At 43.6% G+C, this 17,601-nt stretch overlaps 1 protein-coding gene across 1 annotated transcript; it reads right to left on the bottom strand.

Annotated features, from left to right (window-relative positions):
* Positions 1-3,042: 3,042 nt before the first annotated feature.
* LOC110486767 (RNA demethylase ALKBH7, mitochondrial) lies at positions 3,043-17,475 on the bottom strand. Its single transcript, XM_090197049.1, is given in 5 exon segments — positions 3,043-4,239; positions 14,037-14,078; positions 14,080-14,153; positions 14,407-14,580; positions 17,075-17,475. Coding segments are annotated over 5 exon segments (699 nt in total). The 5' UTR covers positions 17,363-17,475; the 3' UTR covers positions 3,043-4,118.
* Positions 17,476-17,601: the final 126 nt, after the last annotated feature.

Below are 17,601 nucleotides of genomic sequence, written 5' to 3'. Positions count from 1 at the left end.
TTACACAATACCTCAGAAAACCATCATGAGTGGTACGCCGCAACCCATTACACAATACCTCTGAAAACCATCTTGAGTGGTACGCCGCAACCCATTACACAATACCTCAGAAAACCATAATGAGTGCTACGCCGCAACCCATTACCTCAGAAAACCATCAGAGTGGTACGCCGCAAACCATTACCTCAGAAAACCCTCATGAGTGGTACAGCGCAACCCATTACACAATACCTCAGAAAACCATAATGAGTGGTACACCGCAACCCATTACACAATACCTCTGAAAACCATCATGAGTGCTACGCCGCAACCCATTACCTCAGAAAACCATCAGAGTGGTACGCCGCAAACCATTACCTCAGAAAACCCTCATGAGTGGTACAGCGCAACCCATTACCTCAGAAAACCCTCATGAGTGGTACAGCGCAACCCATTACCTCAGATAACCCTCATGAGTGGTACGCCGCAACCCATTACCTCAGAAAACCCTCATGAGTGGTACAGCGCAACCCATTACCTCAGAAAACCCTCATGAGTGGTACAGCGCAACCCATTACCTCAGATAACCCCCCTGAGTGGTACCGCGCAACCCATTACCTCAGATAACCCCCATGAGAGGTACCGCGCAACCCATTACCTCAGATAACCCCCATGCGTGGTACCGCGCAACCCATTACCTCAGATAACCCCATGAGTGGTACCGCGCAACCCATTACCTCAGATAACCCCCATGAGTGGTACCGCGCAACCCATTACCTCAGATAACCCCCATGAGTGGTATCGCGCAACCCATTACCTCAGATAACCCCCATGAGTGGTACAGCGCAACCCATTACCTCAGATAACCCCCATGAGCGGTACGCCGCAACCCATTACCTCAGATAACCCCCATGAGTGGTACCGCGCAACCCATTACCTCAGATAACCCCCATGAGTGGTACCGTGCAACCCATTACCTCAGATAACCCCCATGAGTGGTACCGCGCAACCCATTACCTTAGATAACCCCCGTTAGTGGTCCCGCGCAACCCATTACCTCAGATAACCCCCATGAGTGGTACCGCGCAACCCATTACCTCAGATAACCCCCATGAGTGGTACCGCGCAACCCATTACCTCAGATAACCCCCATGAGTGGTACCCCGCAACCCATTACCTCAGATAACCCTCATGAGTGGTACCCATGAGTGGTACCCCGCAACCCATTACCTCAGATAACCCTCATGAGTGGTACCGCGCAACCCATTACCTCAGATAACCCCCCTGAGTGGTACCGCGCAACCCATTACCTCAGATAACCCCCATGAGAGGTACCGCGCAACCCATTACCTCAGATAACCCCCATGCGTGGTACCGCGCAACCCATTACCTCAGATAACCCCATGAGTGGTACCGCGCAACCCATTACCTCAGATAACCCCCATGAGTGGTACCGCGCAACCCATTACCTCAGATAACCCCCATGAGTGGTACCGCGCAACCCATTACCTCAGATAACCCCCATGAGTGGTACAGCGCAACCCATTACCTCAGATAACCCCCATGAGCGGTACGCCGCAACCCATTACCTCAGATAACCCCCATGAGTGGTACCGCGCAACCCATTACCTCAGATAACCCCCATGAGTGGTACCGTGCAACCCATTACCTCAGATAACCCCCATGAGTGGTACCGCGCAACCCATTACCTTAGATAACCCCCGTTAGTGGTCCCGCGCAACCCATTACCTCAGATAACCCCCATGAGTGGTACCGTGCAACCCATTACCTCAGATAACCCCCATGAGTGGTACCGCGCAACCCATTACCTCAGATAACCCCCATGAGTGGTACCCCGCAACCCATTACCTCAGATAACCCTCATGAGTGGTACCCATGAGTGGTACCCCGCAACCCATTACCTCAGATAACCCTCATGAGTGGTACCGCGCAACCCATTACCTCAGATAACCCCCATGAGTGGTACCGCGCAACCCATTACCTCAGATAACCCCCATGAGTGGTACCCCGCAACCCATTACCTCAGATAACCCTCATGAGTGGTACCCATGAGTGGTACCCCGCAACCCATTACCTCAGATAACCCTCATGAGTGGTACCCCAAAACCCATTACCTCAGATAACCCTCATGAGTGGTACTCCGCAACCCATTACCTCAGATAACCCTCATGAGTGGTACAGCGCAACCCAAAACCCTAGATAACCCTCATGAGTGGTACAGCGCAACCCATTACCTCAGATAACCCTCATGAGTGGTACAGCGCAACCCATTATCTCAGATAACCCTCATGAGTGGTACAGCGCAACCCATTACCTCAGATAACCCCCATGAATGGTACAGCGCAACCCATTACCTCAGATAACCCCCATGAGTGGTACCGCGCAACCCATTACCCCAGATAACCCCCATGAGTGGTACCGCGCAACCCATTACCTCAGATAACCCCCATTAGTGGTACCGCACAACCCATTACCTCAGATAACCCCCATGAGTGGTACCGCGCAACCCATTACCTCAAATAACCCCCATGAGTGGTACCGCGCAAGCCATTACCTCAGATAACCCCCATGAGTGGTACCCCGCAACCCATTACCTCAGATAACCCTCATGAGTGGTACAGCGCAACCCAAAACCTCAGATAACCCTCATGAGTGGTACAGCGCAACCCATTACCTCAGATAACCCTCATGAGTGGTACAGCGCAACCCATTATCTCAGATAACCCTCATGAGTGGTACAGCGCAACCCATTATCTCAGATAACCCTCATGAGTGGTACAGCGCAACCCATTACCTCTGATAACCCCCATGAGTGGTACCGCGCAACCCATTACCTCAGATAACCCCCATGAGTGGCAGACTAACACATTAAACTATATCTTAGCCAACCCGTTAAGGGTGATAGACTAAGTAACAAGGCTCAAGATTCAAAGCCTGGTCATTTCATGTTCATGAATGTTGCATTTTACCTAATGAAACCCACTGCGCGTGGTAACTGTAAAAAGTCTACTGACTGCTAGGATACACATTACGGGCTGTAACTGTAGAAACAACGTAGCTTTATTCACATCAGGGGAATTTAACAAAACAAGGTTGCTATATTCACGTCAGGGGAACCTCCTTATTTCATTTTCGTGTATTGCACTTTCATTCAGTATGAATCACATGATTATGAAGGCATAAATGTAGGAAAGAGAATATTATTTTAAATGTATGGATTGTAGTTCTATCCTTGTGATGTATTACATCATGTTTTTGTGGACCCCAGTAAGAGCAGTAGCTAATGGAGACGCTAATAAAATACTAAATACCACTGACAGATTTTTTTATAAACAATGATGGTAAAACATGGGCTTAAAAATGAAGTTTAGTCATTAATTTAATCAGATTATTATTTTTTAAACAGGACATGGGCATGAGTCCTCTGGTTATAGGTGCTGGGTTGGAGAAGAGTTTCGGACGGTTTCTATACAGATATCCACACATTAAACAATTTGGATGGATGGACAAGGAGTTACAGATAGATATGCCTTCTAAAAAATATTCTAAAAAATGTCACCAGTTCTTTCCCAGGCTCCGCATTGTAGCCTTCTAGAACGCTCATGAGCGACGTCGAAAATAGGGCTATAACTATTTGAAGTATCCATTTACCTATAAGAATTCAAAGCAATTGGTAATTACCTAGTACAGATCTTAGATAGAAAATGCAGGTTCTTCTTCAACTGGTTCTCCTACAACTTATCAACTTGCCTTTCTATGTGGCATTTTTGAAAAGGCTAATAACTCAGATTCATTATATAATATTAATTAGCATAAGAAGTTCATAGATACTTATGACAAGTCTTGTAATGCATTATGACCCTTTGAAATGCATCATACCTGAATGCCTTCCCAACATTTAATTCCGAATCAAATCCTGTACAGGTAGTTTATTATGAAGTGCTCCAATGAAAAATGATAAGGGAAACATCTAAATCATCTTTCCCAACATAGTCTCTCGCAGTGAGAAAGCGTGTACATCAAATTTTAGCACAGTGATGTTCTTGAAGTCTCAGATACCGAGCTCTGGCTACTGCCAGTGAGACTGTCACAGTTGGGTCCCTCTTGGCTCTCATGCTTCAAACAGGAAGGTTCCGGCAGATGACAGAGATGCGGCGATGGCGGGGAACTCTCTGTCCAGAGAAAAGAGACTCATCATCTTTAAGGATCTCATGGGTGAACTTATATCTGGCCTGGTCCCTGGAAGGATGCATGAAAACAATGTCATCAGTCATTCACCACACAAGCACAATGTGTGAAATGCCAGGAGTTATATCAAGTGTTTCAGAGTATGAGTGCCAATTTAGGATCAGTTAGCCTTTAAGATCATACATTTATTCATACATTTTTCCCCTATATTTAACCAGGTAGGCAAGTTGAGAACAAGTTCTCATTTACAACTGCAACCTGGCCAAGATAAAGCAAAGCAGTTTGACACATATAACAGAGTTACACATGGAGTAAAACATACAGTCAATAATACAGTAGAAAAATAAGTCTATATACAATGTGAGTAAATGAGGTGAGATAAGGGAGGTTAAGGCAATAAATAGGCCATGGTGGTGAAGTAAATACAATATAGCAATTAAAACACTGGAATGGTAGATTTAACAGTAGATGAGTGTGCAAAGTAGAAATACTGGGGTGCAAAGGAGCAAAATAAATAAATAAATACAGTAGGGGAAAAGGTTTGGGCTAATTATAAAGTGGGGCAAAAAAGTATTTAGTCAGCCACCTATTGTGGTAGTTCTCCTACTTAAAACGATGAGAGAGGCCTGTAATTTTCATCATAGGTACACTTCAACTATGACAAAATGAGGAAAAGAAATCCAGAAAATCACATTGTAGGATTTTTTATGAATTTATTTGCAAATGATGGTGGAAAATAAGTATTTGGTCACCTACAAACAAGCAAGATTTCTGGCTCTCACAGACCTGTAACTTCTTCTTTAAGAGGCTCCTCTGTCCTCCACTCGTTGTCTGTATTAATGGCATCTGTTTGAACTTGTTATCAGTATAAAAGACACCTGTCCACAACCTCAAAATGTCACACTCCAAACTCCACTATGGCCAAGACCAAAGAGCTGTCAAAGGACACCAGAAACCAAAATTGTAGACCTGCACAAGGCTGGGAAGACTGAATCTGCAATAGGTGAGCAGCTTGGTTTGAAGAAATCAACTGTGCGAGCAATTATTAGGAAATGGAAGACATACAAGACCACTGATAATCTCCCTCGGTCTGGGGCTCCACGCAAGATCTCACCCCGTGAGGTCAAAATTATCACGAGAACGGTGAGCAAAAATCCCAGAACCACACGGGGGGGGGGGGGGGGGCTAGTGAATGACCTGCAGAGAGCTGGGACCAAAGTAACAAAGCCTACCATCAGTAACACACTACGCCGCCAGGGACTCAAATCCTGCAATGCCAGACGTGTCCCACTGCTTAAGCCAGTACATGTCCAGACCCGTCTGAAGTTTGCTAGAGAGCATTTGGACGATCCAGAAGAAGATTGGGAGAATGTCATATGGTCAGATGAAACCAAAATAGAACATTTTGGTAAAAACTCAACTCGTCGTGTTTGGAGGACAAAGAATGATGAGTTACATTCAAAGAACACCATACCTACTGTGAAGCATGGGGGTGTAAACATCATGCTTTGGGGATGTTTCTCTGCAAAGGGACCAGGACGACTGATCCGTGTAAAGGAAAGAATGAATGGGGCCATGTATCGTGAGATTTTGAGTGAAAACCTCCTTCCATCAGCAAGGGCATTGAAGATGAAATGTGGCTGGGTCTTTCAGCATGAAGAATTTCAAGGTCCTGGAGTGGCCTAGCCAGTCTCCAGATCTCAACCCCATAGAAAATCTTTGGAGGGAGTTGAAAGTCCGTGTTGACCAGCAACAGCCCCAAAACATCACTGCTCTATAGGAGATCTGCATGGAGGAATGGGCCAAAATTCCAGCAACAGTGTGTGAAAACCTTGTGAAGACTTACAGAAAACGTTTGACCTCTGTCATTGAGATAAACTTTTGTTATTGACCAAATACTTATTTTCCACCATAATTTGCAAATAAATTCATAAAAAAATCCTACAGTGTGATTTTCTGGATATTTTTTCTCATTTTGTCTGTCATAGTTGAAGTGTACCTATGATGAAAATTACAGGCCTCCCACATCTTTTTAAGTGGGAGAACTTGCACAATTGGTAGCTGACCAAATACTTTTTTGCCCCACTGTAGATGGGCTATGTACAGGTGCAGCGATCTGTGAGCTGCTCTGACAGCTGGTGCTTAAAGCTAGTGAGGGAGATAAGTGTTTACAGTTTCAGAGATTTTTGTAGTTTGTTCCAGTCATTGGCAGCAGAGAACTGGAAGGAGAGGCGGCCAAAGTAGGAATTGGCTTTGGGGTTGACAAGTGAGATATACCTGCTGGAACGCATGCTACGGGTGGGTGAAGCTATGGTGACCAGCGAGCAGAGATAAGGATTTTACCTAGCAGGGTCTTGTAGATGACCTGGAGCCAGTGGGTTTGGCGACGAGTATGAAGCGAGGGCCAGCCAACGAGAGCATACAGGTCGCAGTGGTGGGTAGTATATGGGGCTTTGGTGACAAAACGGATGGCACTGTGATCGACTGCATCCAATTTGTTGAGTAGGGTGTTGGAGGCTATTTTGTAAATAACATCGCCAAACTCGAGGATCGGTAAGACGGTCAGTTTTACGAGGGTATGCTTGGCAGCATGAGTGAAGGATGCTTTGTTATGAAATAGGAAGCCAATTCTAGATTTAACTTTGGATTGGATATGTTTTGTGTAAGTCTGGAAGGAGAGTCTACAGTCTAACCAGACACCTAGGTATTTGTAGTTGTCCACATATTCTAAGTCAGAACCGTCCAGAGTAGTGATGCTGGACAGGCGGGCAGGTGCAGGCAGCGATCGGTTGAAGAGCATGCATTTAGTTTTACTTGTATTTAAGAGCAGTTGAAGGCCACGGAAGGAGAGTTGTATGGCATTGAAGCTCGTCTGGAGGGTTGTAAACACAGTGTCCAAAGAAGGGCCAGACGTATACAGAATGGTGTCGTCTGCGTAGAGGTAGTTCAGACTCACCAGCAGAATCGGCCCAAGAATTGAACCCTGTGGCATCCCCATAGAGACTGCCAGAGACCCGGACAACAGGCCCTCAGATTTGATACACTGAACTCTGTCGGAGAAGTAGTTGGTGAACCAGGCGAGGCAATCATTTGAGAAACCAAGGCTGTTGAGTCTGCCGATGAGGATGAGGTGATTGACAGAGTTGAAAGCCTTTGCCAGGTCAATGAATATGGCTGCACAGTATTGTTTCTTATCGATGGTGGTTAAGATATCGTTTTGATCCTTGAGTGTGGCTGAGGTGCACCCATGACCAGCTCTGAAACCAGATTGCATAACGGAGAAGGTACGGTGGGATTCAAAATGGTCGGTGATCTGTTTGTTAACTTGGCTTTCGAAGACCTTAGAAAGGCAGGGTACGATAGATATAGGTCTGTAGCAGTTTGGGTTAAGAGTGTGTCCCCCTTTGAAGAGGGGGATGATCGCAGCTGCTTTCCAATCTTTAGGAATCTCAGACAACATGATAGAGAGGTTTAAGAGGCTAGTAATTGGGGTTACAACAATTTCGGCAGATAATTTTAGAAAGAAAGGGTCCATATTGTCTAGCCCGGCTGATTTGTGGGGGTCCAGATTTTGCAGCTCTATCAGAACATCAGCTGACTGGATTTGGGAGAAGGAGAAATGGGGAAGGCTTGGGCGAGTTGCTGTGGGGGGTGCAGTGCTGCTGATCGGGGTAGGGGTGGCCAGGTGGAAAGCATGGCCAGCCGTAGAAAAATGGTTATTGAAATTCTTTTTTGAGTTTGTGTTGCAGGAAGAAAATTTGTGCTTGAAAAAGCTAGCCTTGGCTTTTCTAACTGCCTGTGTATATTGGTTTTTAACTTCCCTAAAAAGTTGCATTTCACAGGGGCTGTTCGATGCTAATGCAGAACGCCACAGGATGTTTTTGTGTTGGTTAAGGGCAGTCAGGTCTGGAGAGAACAAAGGGCTATATCTGTTCCTGGTTCTAATTTCTTGAATGGGGCATGCTTATTTAAGATGTTGAGAAAGGCATTTTAAAAACAATAACCAGGCATCCTCTACTGATGGGATGAGGTCGATATCATTCCAGGATACCCGGGCCAGGTCAATGAGAAAGGACTGCTCGCTGAAGCGTTTCAGGGAGAGTTTGATAGTGATGAGTGGAGGTCGTTTGACCGCTGACCCATTACGGATGCAGGCAATGAGGCAGTGATCGCTGAGATCTTGTATTTAGAGGGCAAGTTGGTTAGGATGATATCTATGAGGGTGCCAGTGTTTATGGCTTTGGGGTTGTACCTGGTAGGTTCATTGATAATTTGTGTGAGATTAAGGGCATCAAGCTTAGATTGTAGGATGGCTGGGGTGTTAAGCATGTCACAGTTTAGGTCACCTGGCAGCACGAGGTCTGAAGATAGATGGGGGCAATCAGTTCACATATGGTATCCAGAGCACAGCAGGTGGCAGAGGGTGGTCTATAGCAGGCAGCAATGGTGAGAGACTTGTTTTTAGAGAGGTGGATTTTTAAAAGTAGAAGTTCAAATTGTTTGGGTACAGACCTAGATAGTAGGACAGAACTCTGAAGGCTATCTCTGCAGTAGATTGCAACACCGTCCCCTTTGGCCGTTCTATCTTGTCTGAAAATGTTGTAGTTAGGGATGGAGTTTTCAGAGTTATTGGTGGTCTTTCTAAGCCGGATTCAGACATGGCTAAGACATCCAGGTTGGCAGAGTGTGCTAAAGCAGTGAATAAAACAAACTTAGGGAGGAGTCTTCTAATGTTAACATGCATGAAACCAAGGCTTTTACGGTTTCAGAAGTCATCAAAAGAGAGTGCCTGGGGAATAGGAGTGGAGCTAGGCACTGCAGGGCTAGGCCTCTACATCGCCAGAGGAACAGAGGAGGAACAGGATAAGGGTACGGCTAAAAGCCATGAGAATTGGACGTCTAGGACATCCGGAACAGAGAGTAAAAGGAGCAGGTTTCTGGGGGCGATAAAATAGATTCAAGGTACAGTGCCTTGCGAAAGTATTCGGCCCCCTTGAACTTTGCGACCTTTTGCCGCATTTCAGGCTTCAAACATAAAGATATAAAACTGTATTTTTTGTGAAGAATCAACAACAAGTGGGACACAATCATGAAGTGGAACGACATTTATTGGATATTTCAAACTTTTTTAACAAATCAAAAACTGAAAAATTGGGCGTGCAAAATTATTCAGCCCCTTTACTTTCAGTGCAGCAAACTCTCCAGAAGTTCAGTGAGGATCTCTGAATGATCCAATGTTGACCTAAATGACTAATTATTACAATCCACCTGTGTGTAATCAAGTCTCTGTATAAATGCACCTGCACTGTGATAGTCTCAGAGGTCCGTTAAAAGCGCAGAGAGCATCATGAAGAACAAGGAACACACCAGGCAGGTCCGAGATACTGTTGTGAAGAAGTTTAAAGCTGGATTTGGATACAAAAAGATTTCCCAAGCTTTAAACATCCCAACGAGCACTGTGCAAGCGATAATATTGAAATGGAAGGAGTATCAGACCACTGCAAATCTACCAAGACCTGGCCGTCCCTCTAAACTTTCAGCTCATACAAGGAGAAGACTGATCAGAGATGCAGCCAAGAGGTCCATGATCACTCTGGATGAACTGCAGAGATCTACAGCTGAGGTGGGAGACTCTGTCCATAGGACAACAATCAGTCGTATATTGCACAAATCTGGCCTTTATGGAAGAGTGGCAAGAAGAAAGCCATTTCTTAAAGATATCCATAAAAAGTGTTGTTTAAAGTTTGCCACAAGCCACCTGGGAGACACACCAAACATGTGGAAGAAGGTGCTCGTTATGTTTGGCGTAAAAGCAACACAGCTCATCACCCTGAACACACCATCCCCACTGTCAAACATGGTGGTGGCAACATCATGGTTTGGGCCTGCTTTTCTTCAGCAGGAACAGGGAAGATGGTTAAAATTGATGGGAAGATGGATGGAGCCAAATACAGGACCATTCTGGAAGAAAACCTGATGGAGTTTGCAAAAGACCTGAGACTGGGACAGAGATTTGTCTTCCAACAAGACAATGATCCAAAACATAAAGCAAAATCTACAATGGAATGGTTCAAAAATAAACATATCCAGGTGTTAGAATGGCCAAGTCAAAGTCCAGACCTGAATCCAATTGAGAATCTGTGGAAAGAACTGAAAACTGCTGTTCACAAATGCTCTCCATCCAACCTCACTGAGCTCGAGCTGTTTTGCAAGGAGGAATGGGAAAAAATTTCAGTCTCTCGATGTGCAAAACTGATAGAGACATACCCCAAGCGACTTACAGCTGTAATCGCAGCAAAATGTGGCGCTACAAAGTATTAACTTAAGGGGGCTGAATAATTTTGCACTCCCAATTTTTCAGTTTTTGATTTGTTAAAAAAGTTTGAAATATCCAATAAATGTCGTTCCACTTCATGATTGTGTCCCACTTGTTGATTCTTCACAAAAAAAATACAGTTTTATATCTTTATGTTTGAAGCCTGAAATGTGGCAAAAGGTCGCAAAGTTCAAGGGGGCCGAATACTTTCGCAAGGCACTGTATAGTGTACAGACATGGGTATGGTAGGATCTGAATACAGTGGAGGTAAACCTAGGCATTGAGTGATGATGAAAGAGATATTGTCTCTAGAAACATCATTGAAACCAGGTGATGTCATCGCATGTGTGGGTGTTGGAACTGAAGGGTTGGATAAGGTATAATGAGCAGGGCTAGAGGCTCTACAGTGAAAGAAGCCAATAAACACTAACCAGAACAGCAATGGACAAGGCATATTGACATTAAGGAGAGGCATGCTTAGCCGAGTGATCATAAGGTTCCAGTGAGTAGTGAGGTTGGTTGGGGTCACGGCGATTCAGACAGCTAGCCGAGCGAGTAGCAAGCTGGCAGAGGATGTTTTTAGCCACTCCGTACGTTTCCGTCAGTATATTAGTGGGTTCCGTGTGGTAGAGGGGACCAATCCAATTGTCAAAATAGTTATAGTTATAGTGGCCCAAGAAGGTTGTTCGATAGACCTGTTCAGATAGCAGCCGATATAATGAATATATGGACAAGTGTTGGTCAATTCCAATTTAACTTGAAATTCCAATGAATTCACTCATGCAGTGGATAATTTACTGTACGTTGAATTCAATTTCAATGTCAACAACCAAGTTATGGAATTAAATTGGAATTAGACTGTTTGAATTGGAATTGTAAAAAAAAATTATATTTGGAATTGAATTGGAATTCAATATTTGTACAATTCCCAGTTAATGGAATTAATGTACTTCATATAAAAACAATGGACTTTTTTTTTTATATACCGTTGAAGTCGGAAGTTTACATACACCTTAGCCAAATACATTTAAACTCCGTTTTTCACAATTCCTGACATTTAATTTTAGTAAAAATTCCCTGTCTTAGGTCAGTTAGGATCACCACTTTATTGTAAGAATGTGAAATGTCTGTCATGCGTAGATGTAATAGGTGGCAGGGAAGTCAGGCGCAGGAGAGTCAAATTGAGTGTAAAATGGAGTCTTTTAATAAAGTCCACGGAGTATGCTCCATAACACTAAATGTACATAAACATGGGTACAAGGACCCGACGCACACCTATACAACAATCACACTACACTGACAATAAAACAATCTCTGACAAAGACATGAGGGGAAACAGAGGGTTAAATACACAACAGGTAATGAATGGGATTGAAAACAGGTGTATGGGAAGACAAGACAAAACCAATGGAAAATGAAAAAAGGATCAATGATGGCTAGAAGACCGGTGACGTCGAACGCCGAGCACCGCCCGAACAAGGAGAGGCAACGACTTCGGCAGCAGTCGTGACAATGTCAGAATAATATTAGAGAGAATTATTTATTTCGGCTTTTATTTCTTTCATCACATTCCCAGTGGGTCAGAAGTTTAGATACACTCAATTAGTATTTGGTAGCAATGCCTTTAAATTGTTTAACTTGGGTCAAATGCTTCGGGTAGCCTTCCACAAGCTTCCCACAATAAGTTGGGTGAATTTTGGCCCATTCCTCATGACAGAGCTGGTGTAACTGAGTCAGATGGCCACTCCAAAACATTGACTTTGTTGTCCTTAAGCCATTTTGCCACAACTTTGGAAGTATGCTTGGGGTCATTGTCCATTTGGAAGACCCATTTGCAACCAAGCTTTAACTTCCTGACTGATGTCTTGAGATTTTGCGCCGATATATTCATGTCATTTTCCTACCTCATGATGCCATCTATTTTGTGAAGTGCACCAGTTCCTCCTGCTTTTGTGAAGTGCACCAGTCCCTCCTGCAGCAAAGCATGCCCACAACATGATGCTGCCACCCCTGTGCTTCACTGTTGGGATGGTGTTCTTTGGCTTGTAAGCCTCCACCTTTTTCCTCCAAACATAACAATGGTCATTATGGCCAAACAGTTTTATTTTTGCATCATCAGACCAGAGGACATTTCTCCAAAGAGTACGATATTTGTCCCCTTGTGCAGTTGCAAACCGTAGTCTGGCTTTTTATATGGCGGTTTTGGAGCAGTAGCATCTTCCTTGCTGAGTGGCTTTCAAGTTATGTCAATATAGGACTTGTTTTACTGTGGATATAGATCATTTTGTACCTGTTTCCTCCAGCATCTTCACAGGGTCCTTTCCTGTTGTTCTGGGATTGATTTGCACTTTTCGCACCAAAGTACGTTCATCTCTAGGAGACAACGCGCCTGTGTGGTCCCATGGTGTTTATACTTGCGTACTATTGTTTGTACAGATGAACGTGTCACCTTCAGGTGTTTGTAAATTGCTCCCAAGGATGAACCAGACTTGTGGATGTCTAAATAAATCTGAGGTCTTGGCTGATTTATTTGGATTTTCCCATGATGTCAAGTAAAGAGGTAGTGAGTTTGAAGGTAGGCCTTGAAATGCATCCACAGGTACACCTCCAATTGACTCAAATTATGTCAATTAACCTATCAGAAGCTTCTAAAGCCATGACATAATTTTCTGCAATTTTCTAAGCTGTTTGAAGGCACAGTCAACTTAGTGTATGTAAACTTCTGACCCACTGGAATTGTGATACAGTGAATTACAAGTGAAATAATCTGTCTGTAAACAATTGTTGGAAAAATTACTTGTGTCATGCACAAAGTAGATGTCCTAACCACCTTTCCAAAACTATAGTCTGTTAACAAGAAATTTGTGGAGTGGTTATATGTTTTATTGATTCCAACCTAAGTGTATGTTAACTTCCGATTTCAACTGTAAATCATTTAAACTACCATACCAGTTTCTCTAGGTTGTCTGAACAGTGACATGGCCATGAGGAATTTATTGATCTCTAGTCAAAGACTTACCTGGAATTTGATGTTAAATTAATGGAATATAGAGGGAGAGGGAATTGAAATACTGTAGAATTTAATTTGTGGAATGAACCCCAACATGGACAGGGGAGGACCTGATCCTAGATTTGTACTCCCACTCTGAGATGTTCCATAGTTGATACATACGACCCCAGGTCATCAGACCAGGCGGACCACTGGGCCCTCATAAGGATAGTTATAGGCTATAGGAGGCGTTCAGTCAGAGTGTACAAACATGGAGGTAACGTAGAACAATTAAGTAAACCACTTCATGTTCTTGTTCTCCACAGGAGATACTGTGGGTTTGTTTAGTGCAGGGTATTTACAGTGCAGGGAATTTACTCAGTTGCTCTTTCCCATGTCAAATAAATCCATAGAATTGTTTTGGGTAGTACAAACCTACCTTAGGCCTACCAGGTAGACTCTGATTACAGTGTATGCGCAGGTGGTCGTTTGTAAACAATGAAAGACAGAATGTTGCTATGGCAGGCCTTATTGGGTCCTTACCTGAGTATGTAGAGAGAGCGACGGGGCAGAAACAGGTTCAGCAGGTTCATCCTCCCTCACCAAGCGCATCACACTGTCTGACAACAAACTCAGACCTGCTATAGTGCTGCCACAGAACTGACAGAGAGAGAGGAGAGGAAGGGAAAGAAAGGGTCAGGGAGACAGTGAAAGAGAAAGGCAGGATGAAAGATAAAAAAACAGGGGTGAGGGGGAATGAGAGAATGACTGAGTTTCAAACTGCATTGTAAAAGAACACTTTTGCCAAAAAAGTATTCACATTGTGCCCAGTCAATAATCATGCACACAGAACACCGTGTTCCATATTTATCATGCCTTTCATCTCAGGTTAATATGAGAGCCGTCTACCTACCTTGACACTGTCGATGTGTGGTTTGATGTATCCAGCCTTGTCCAGGTCCAGGACATGCACAGGGCCTAGGAGAGGGCTGCCCTCAGAGAAAGCCACAGCTCGGAGGCGATCCATCACCCCCTCACACACTGCTCCCCACTGAGCACGCTCTGTCTCCCGGTAACCATGAATCGCCTGGTGAGCACAATGTTGAAAGAATTAATTACATTTTTTCATTCAGTTATGGTAGGGGCCTCAAGGGAGTGATCATTGTCAACAGGGGTGGGATTGTGGAGGGGGACTGGGTTCCAGGAGTGAAATTATTTGGATAATTTACATTGATTTCAAGGATTTTTTCAGAGTGATTTTATTTTCCAATTTTCATCCCTGATTGCCAACAAACACTGTTCTGGGCTAGGTTTCCCAAAAGCATTTTAAGGCTAAGTTCATCACTAGAATGTTTGTAGGAGCATCATTAAATCTCAGAGCTGTTCCACAAAACCATTGTCACCTAAAATTTCAATTGAAAACGCGTGTTATTTACCGACTGCCTCAGACCACTCGTAGATCAGCTAAGTGTGTCGTTGGAAGATTTTTTGCCCTTTCGGCATCAAACATAGAATCAAGCTGTTTATCCGTCTTGCTGGGAACGCCGATTACTTCGGAACAAAGTTGACTACAAATACAAAGTTGCCAATTTCTTTGCAGTTGTTTCAAACAAGCAAAGTATAAAAATATGCTTCAAATAAAAACCGAGATAACTGCATTAATAGGCTACAGTAGGATATAGGCTACAGTAGGATATAGGCTAGAAAGGCCAGTGGAGGTCTCTCAGAGGAGGATCATCCTGCTCAGTGAATTTCATAAAAATACAAATAGTGAAACATTAAAAAAAGTGATCCTTTTTAAGATAAAACTATACTAAAAATACCCAACTCACCAAATAATTGATTAAAACCCACTGCACTCTATAGGGTAGCACCATGGTGTAGCCAGAGGACAGCTAGTTTCCGTCCTCCTCTGGGTACATTGACTTCAATACAAAACCTAGGAGGCTCATGGTTCTCACTACCGTCTTTAGACTTACACAGTAATTATGACAACTTCCAGAGGACATCCTTCAACCTATTAGAGCACTTTCAGCATGAACTGACATGTTGTCCACCCAATCAAAGGATCAGAGAATTAATCTTGTACTGAAAGCATAAACTCCAGCTAGCTATCACCACAGTGCATAAAATGTGTTGAGCAGTTGACTCAAGAGAGAGAAAGCAACAGTTGAACAGTTTGGAACAAATACATGAGTTTAAAAATGAAGGAGAAGAGAGAGAGAGAGAGATAGCTATCCTTTGTATTTTTTTCACTTTCACTTAGCTAGCTAGTTTAGCCTACTCAAAACAGCCAGCTCAGACAGAGAGGGATGCTATGTTAGATAGCTGGCTATGGCTATTCAACACTGTATGATTGTAATGGGTTTACTAACGCGTTAGTTCTCGTAGCTATGTTGACTATGACGTTAGCTAATACGGTTACAACGATGTAGGCTGAGTGTAGCGGTTAGCAGTTATGATATGAAGGTTTGGCTTAAGTTTTTTTGCCTGGTCAGACAGCTGATTTGTTGTGCACTGAAGTCCACAAGGAAAAAGGTGAGAGGAGGAGAGAGTATAGAAGTGAGAAGGAATTATACAAAAGCAAAGTGATCACACTGTTTGTATGTGGCTGCGATCAAAGTGAACTGTGATCAGGGGTGTATTCATTAAAACACTTTGTGCACAGACATTTTGAGAAATAAGCTTTTTGTGCTTATGGAACATTTCTGGGAATTTGTATTTCAGCTCATGAAACATGGGACCAACACTTTACATGTTGGGTTTATATTTTTGTTCAGTGTATTTCATGATGTGTAGCATGTGCCAAATCTGTGATTTAGTGCATAAATATTGGGTAAGTACTAGAATTTCCAGCATCAATATTTGCAGGTGATAATATTGTAATGAAACAGGCAGGGAGCAGGTCTCGAACCCTCAACCTTCTGTCCCGAAGTCCAGCGCGCTATCGACTGTGCCACAACATGCTCGTGTGGCAGATTCGATTTCGGCGCTTATAAACCCAGGGTCGTCACAATATTTATCTGGAGCTAATCAGTATTGTGGAATAATTATAAAGTAAAGGTGATATTTGAATGGAGCAAGCTGATTCGAGAGCACCGCAATTTTTTTTATTATCTCAAACAAATCAGTATCAACAACCAACGATGCACTTAGCAAACGTTCTTTCTGCGTGGTGTTTTGGGAAACGTATGTGAAATCTTCGGCCGATGCATCGTTAAAACACGCATAAGCCTAAATTGCATTGCTATTGGGAAACTGCCTGTTCAATCTAAATTAATTAAGATCGATTCAACTTGTAATGTATGATGACGATAATTAATAGTCGAACAATTCAAATATGAAACTTTACATCTAGTATAGTATGGATATTGATGTTATTGCTGCCGCTGTTTTTTTCTCTGCATGTTTATAGGTGAAATATGACTACAAAGCATTTGCATGATGCCAATAGGGAAATTAATCAAAAGAGCTCCTCCGTACCAGCCCCCCGGAGCTGAGGACGTGCAGCAGCTTTATCTAGCTAACGTGAGTTGGGCACTTCTTTGTAGTCAACAATCAAGGTCTATTTACAACTTTACATCGTCCCAGTGGTCGAACTCGTATCGTTTCTTTCTCAGCCCAAGCTCGAGTTCTTTCATGAGAGCACCCTCCTCTTCCTCACTTATGAATTCCGCCCTCACCTCCACCTGACCGCGAAGCCTCTGGAACAGCTCTCCGGTCGAACCGCAGACCAGTTGGTCATCTCTGAACTGCAGGCCGCTGTTCGTAGCAGCCCCGGAGCAACTCGCTGCCGAACTTAGACATGACGTGGGAGTGTACAGAGGCCGTTTATGAATACGTCTGGCAAATGTAATCAGAAGTCTCATGCTTCAGTAAATACAATTATTTATGTAGACTGTCAGATTTGCTAAATTAAGCTATGCTTTGTTGTCTGATGGCACAGAAGTCAAGTCACGAAGGAGGGCGACATTTTGAAAACGCACTGCATTGTGGGAGTTGTATTGTCACACTTTTCATTAAATAAATAAAGCCTGCCTAGGCCTAAAATAACAAGCTATTAACCTTTTCACTGAAATTACAACAAGATTCTGTGTTATCCATGTCA

The sequence above is a fragment of the Oncorhynchus mykiss genome, chromosome 13, assembly GCF_057628025.1.
Source record: "Oncorhynchus mykiss isolate SJ-2025 chromosome 13, ASM5762802v1, whole genome shotgun sequence".
Classification (NCBI taxonomy): domain Eukaryota; kingdom Metazoa; phylum Chordata; class Actinopteri; order Salmoniformes; family Salmonidae; genus Oncorhynchus; species Oncorhynchus mykiss.
The sequence above is the reverse complement of the archived record's forward strand: the minus strand, read 5'-3'. Positions and strand labels throughout refer to the sequence as shown.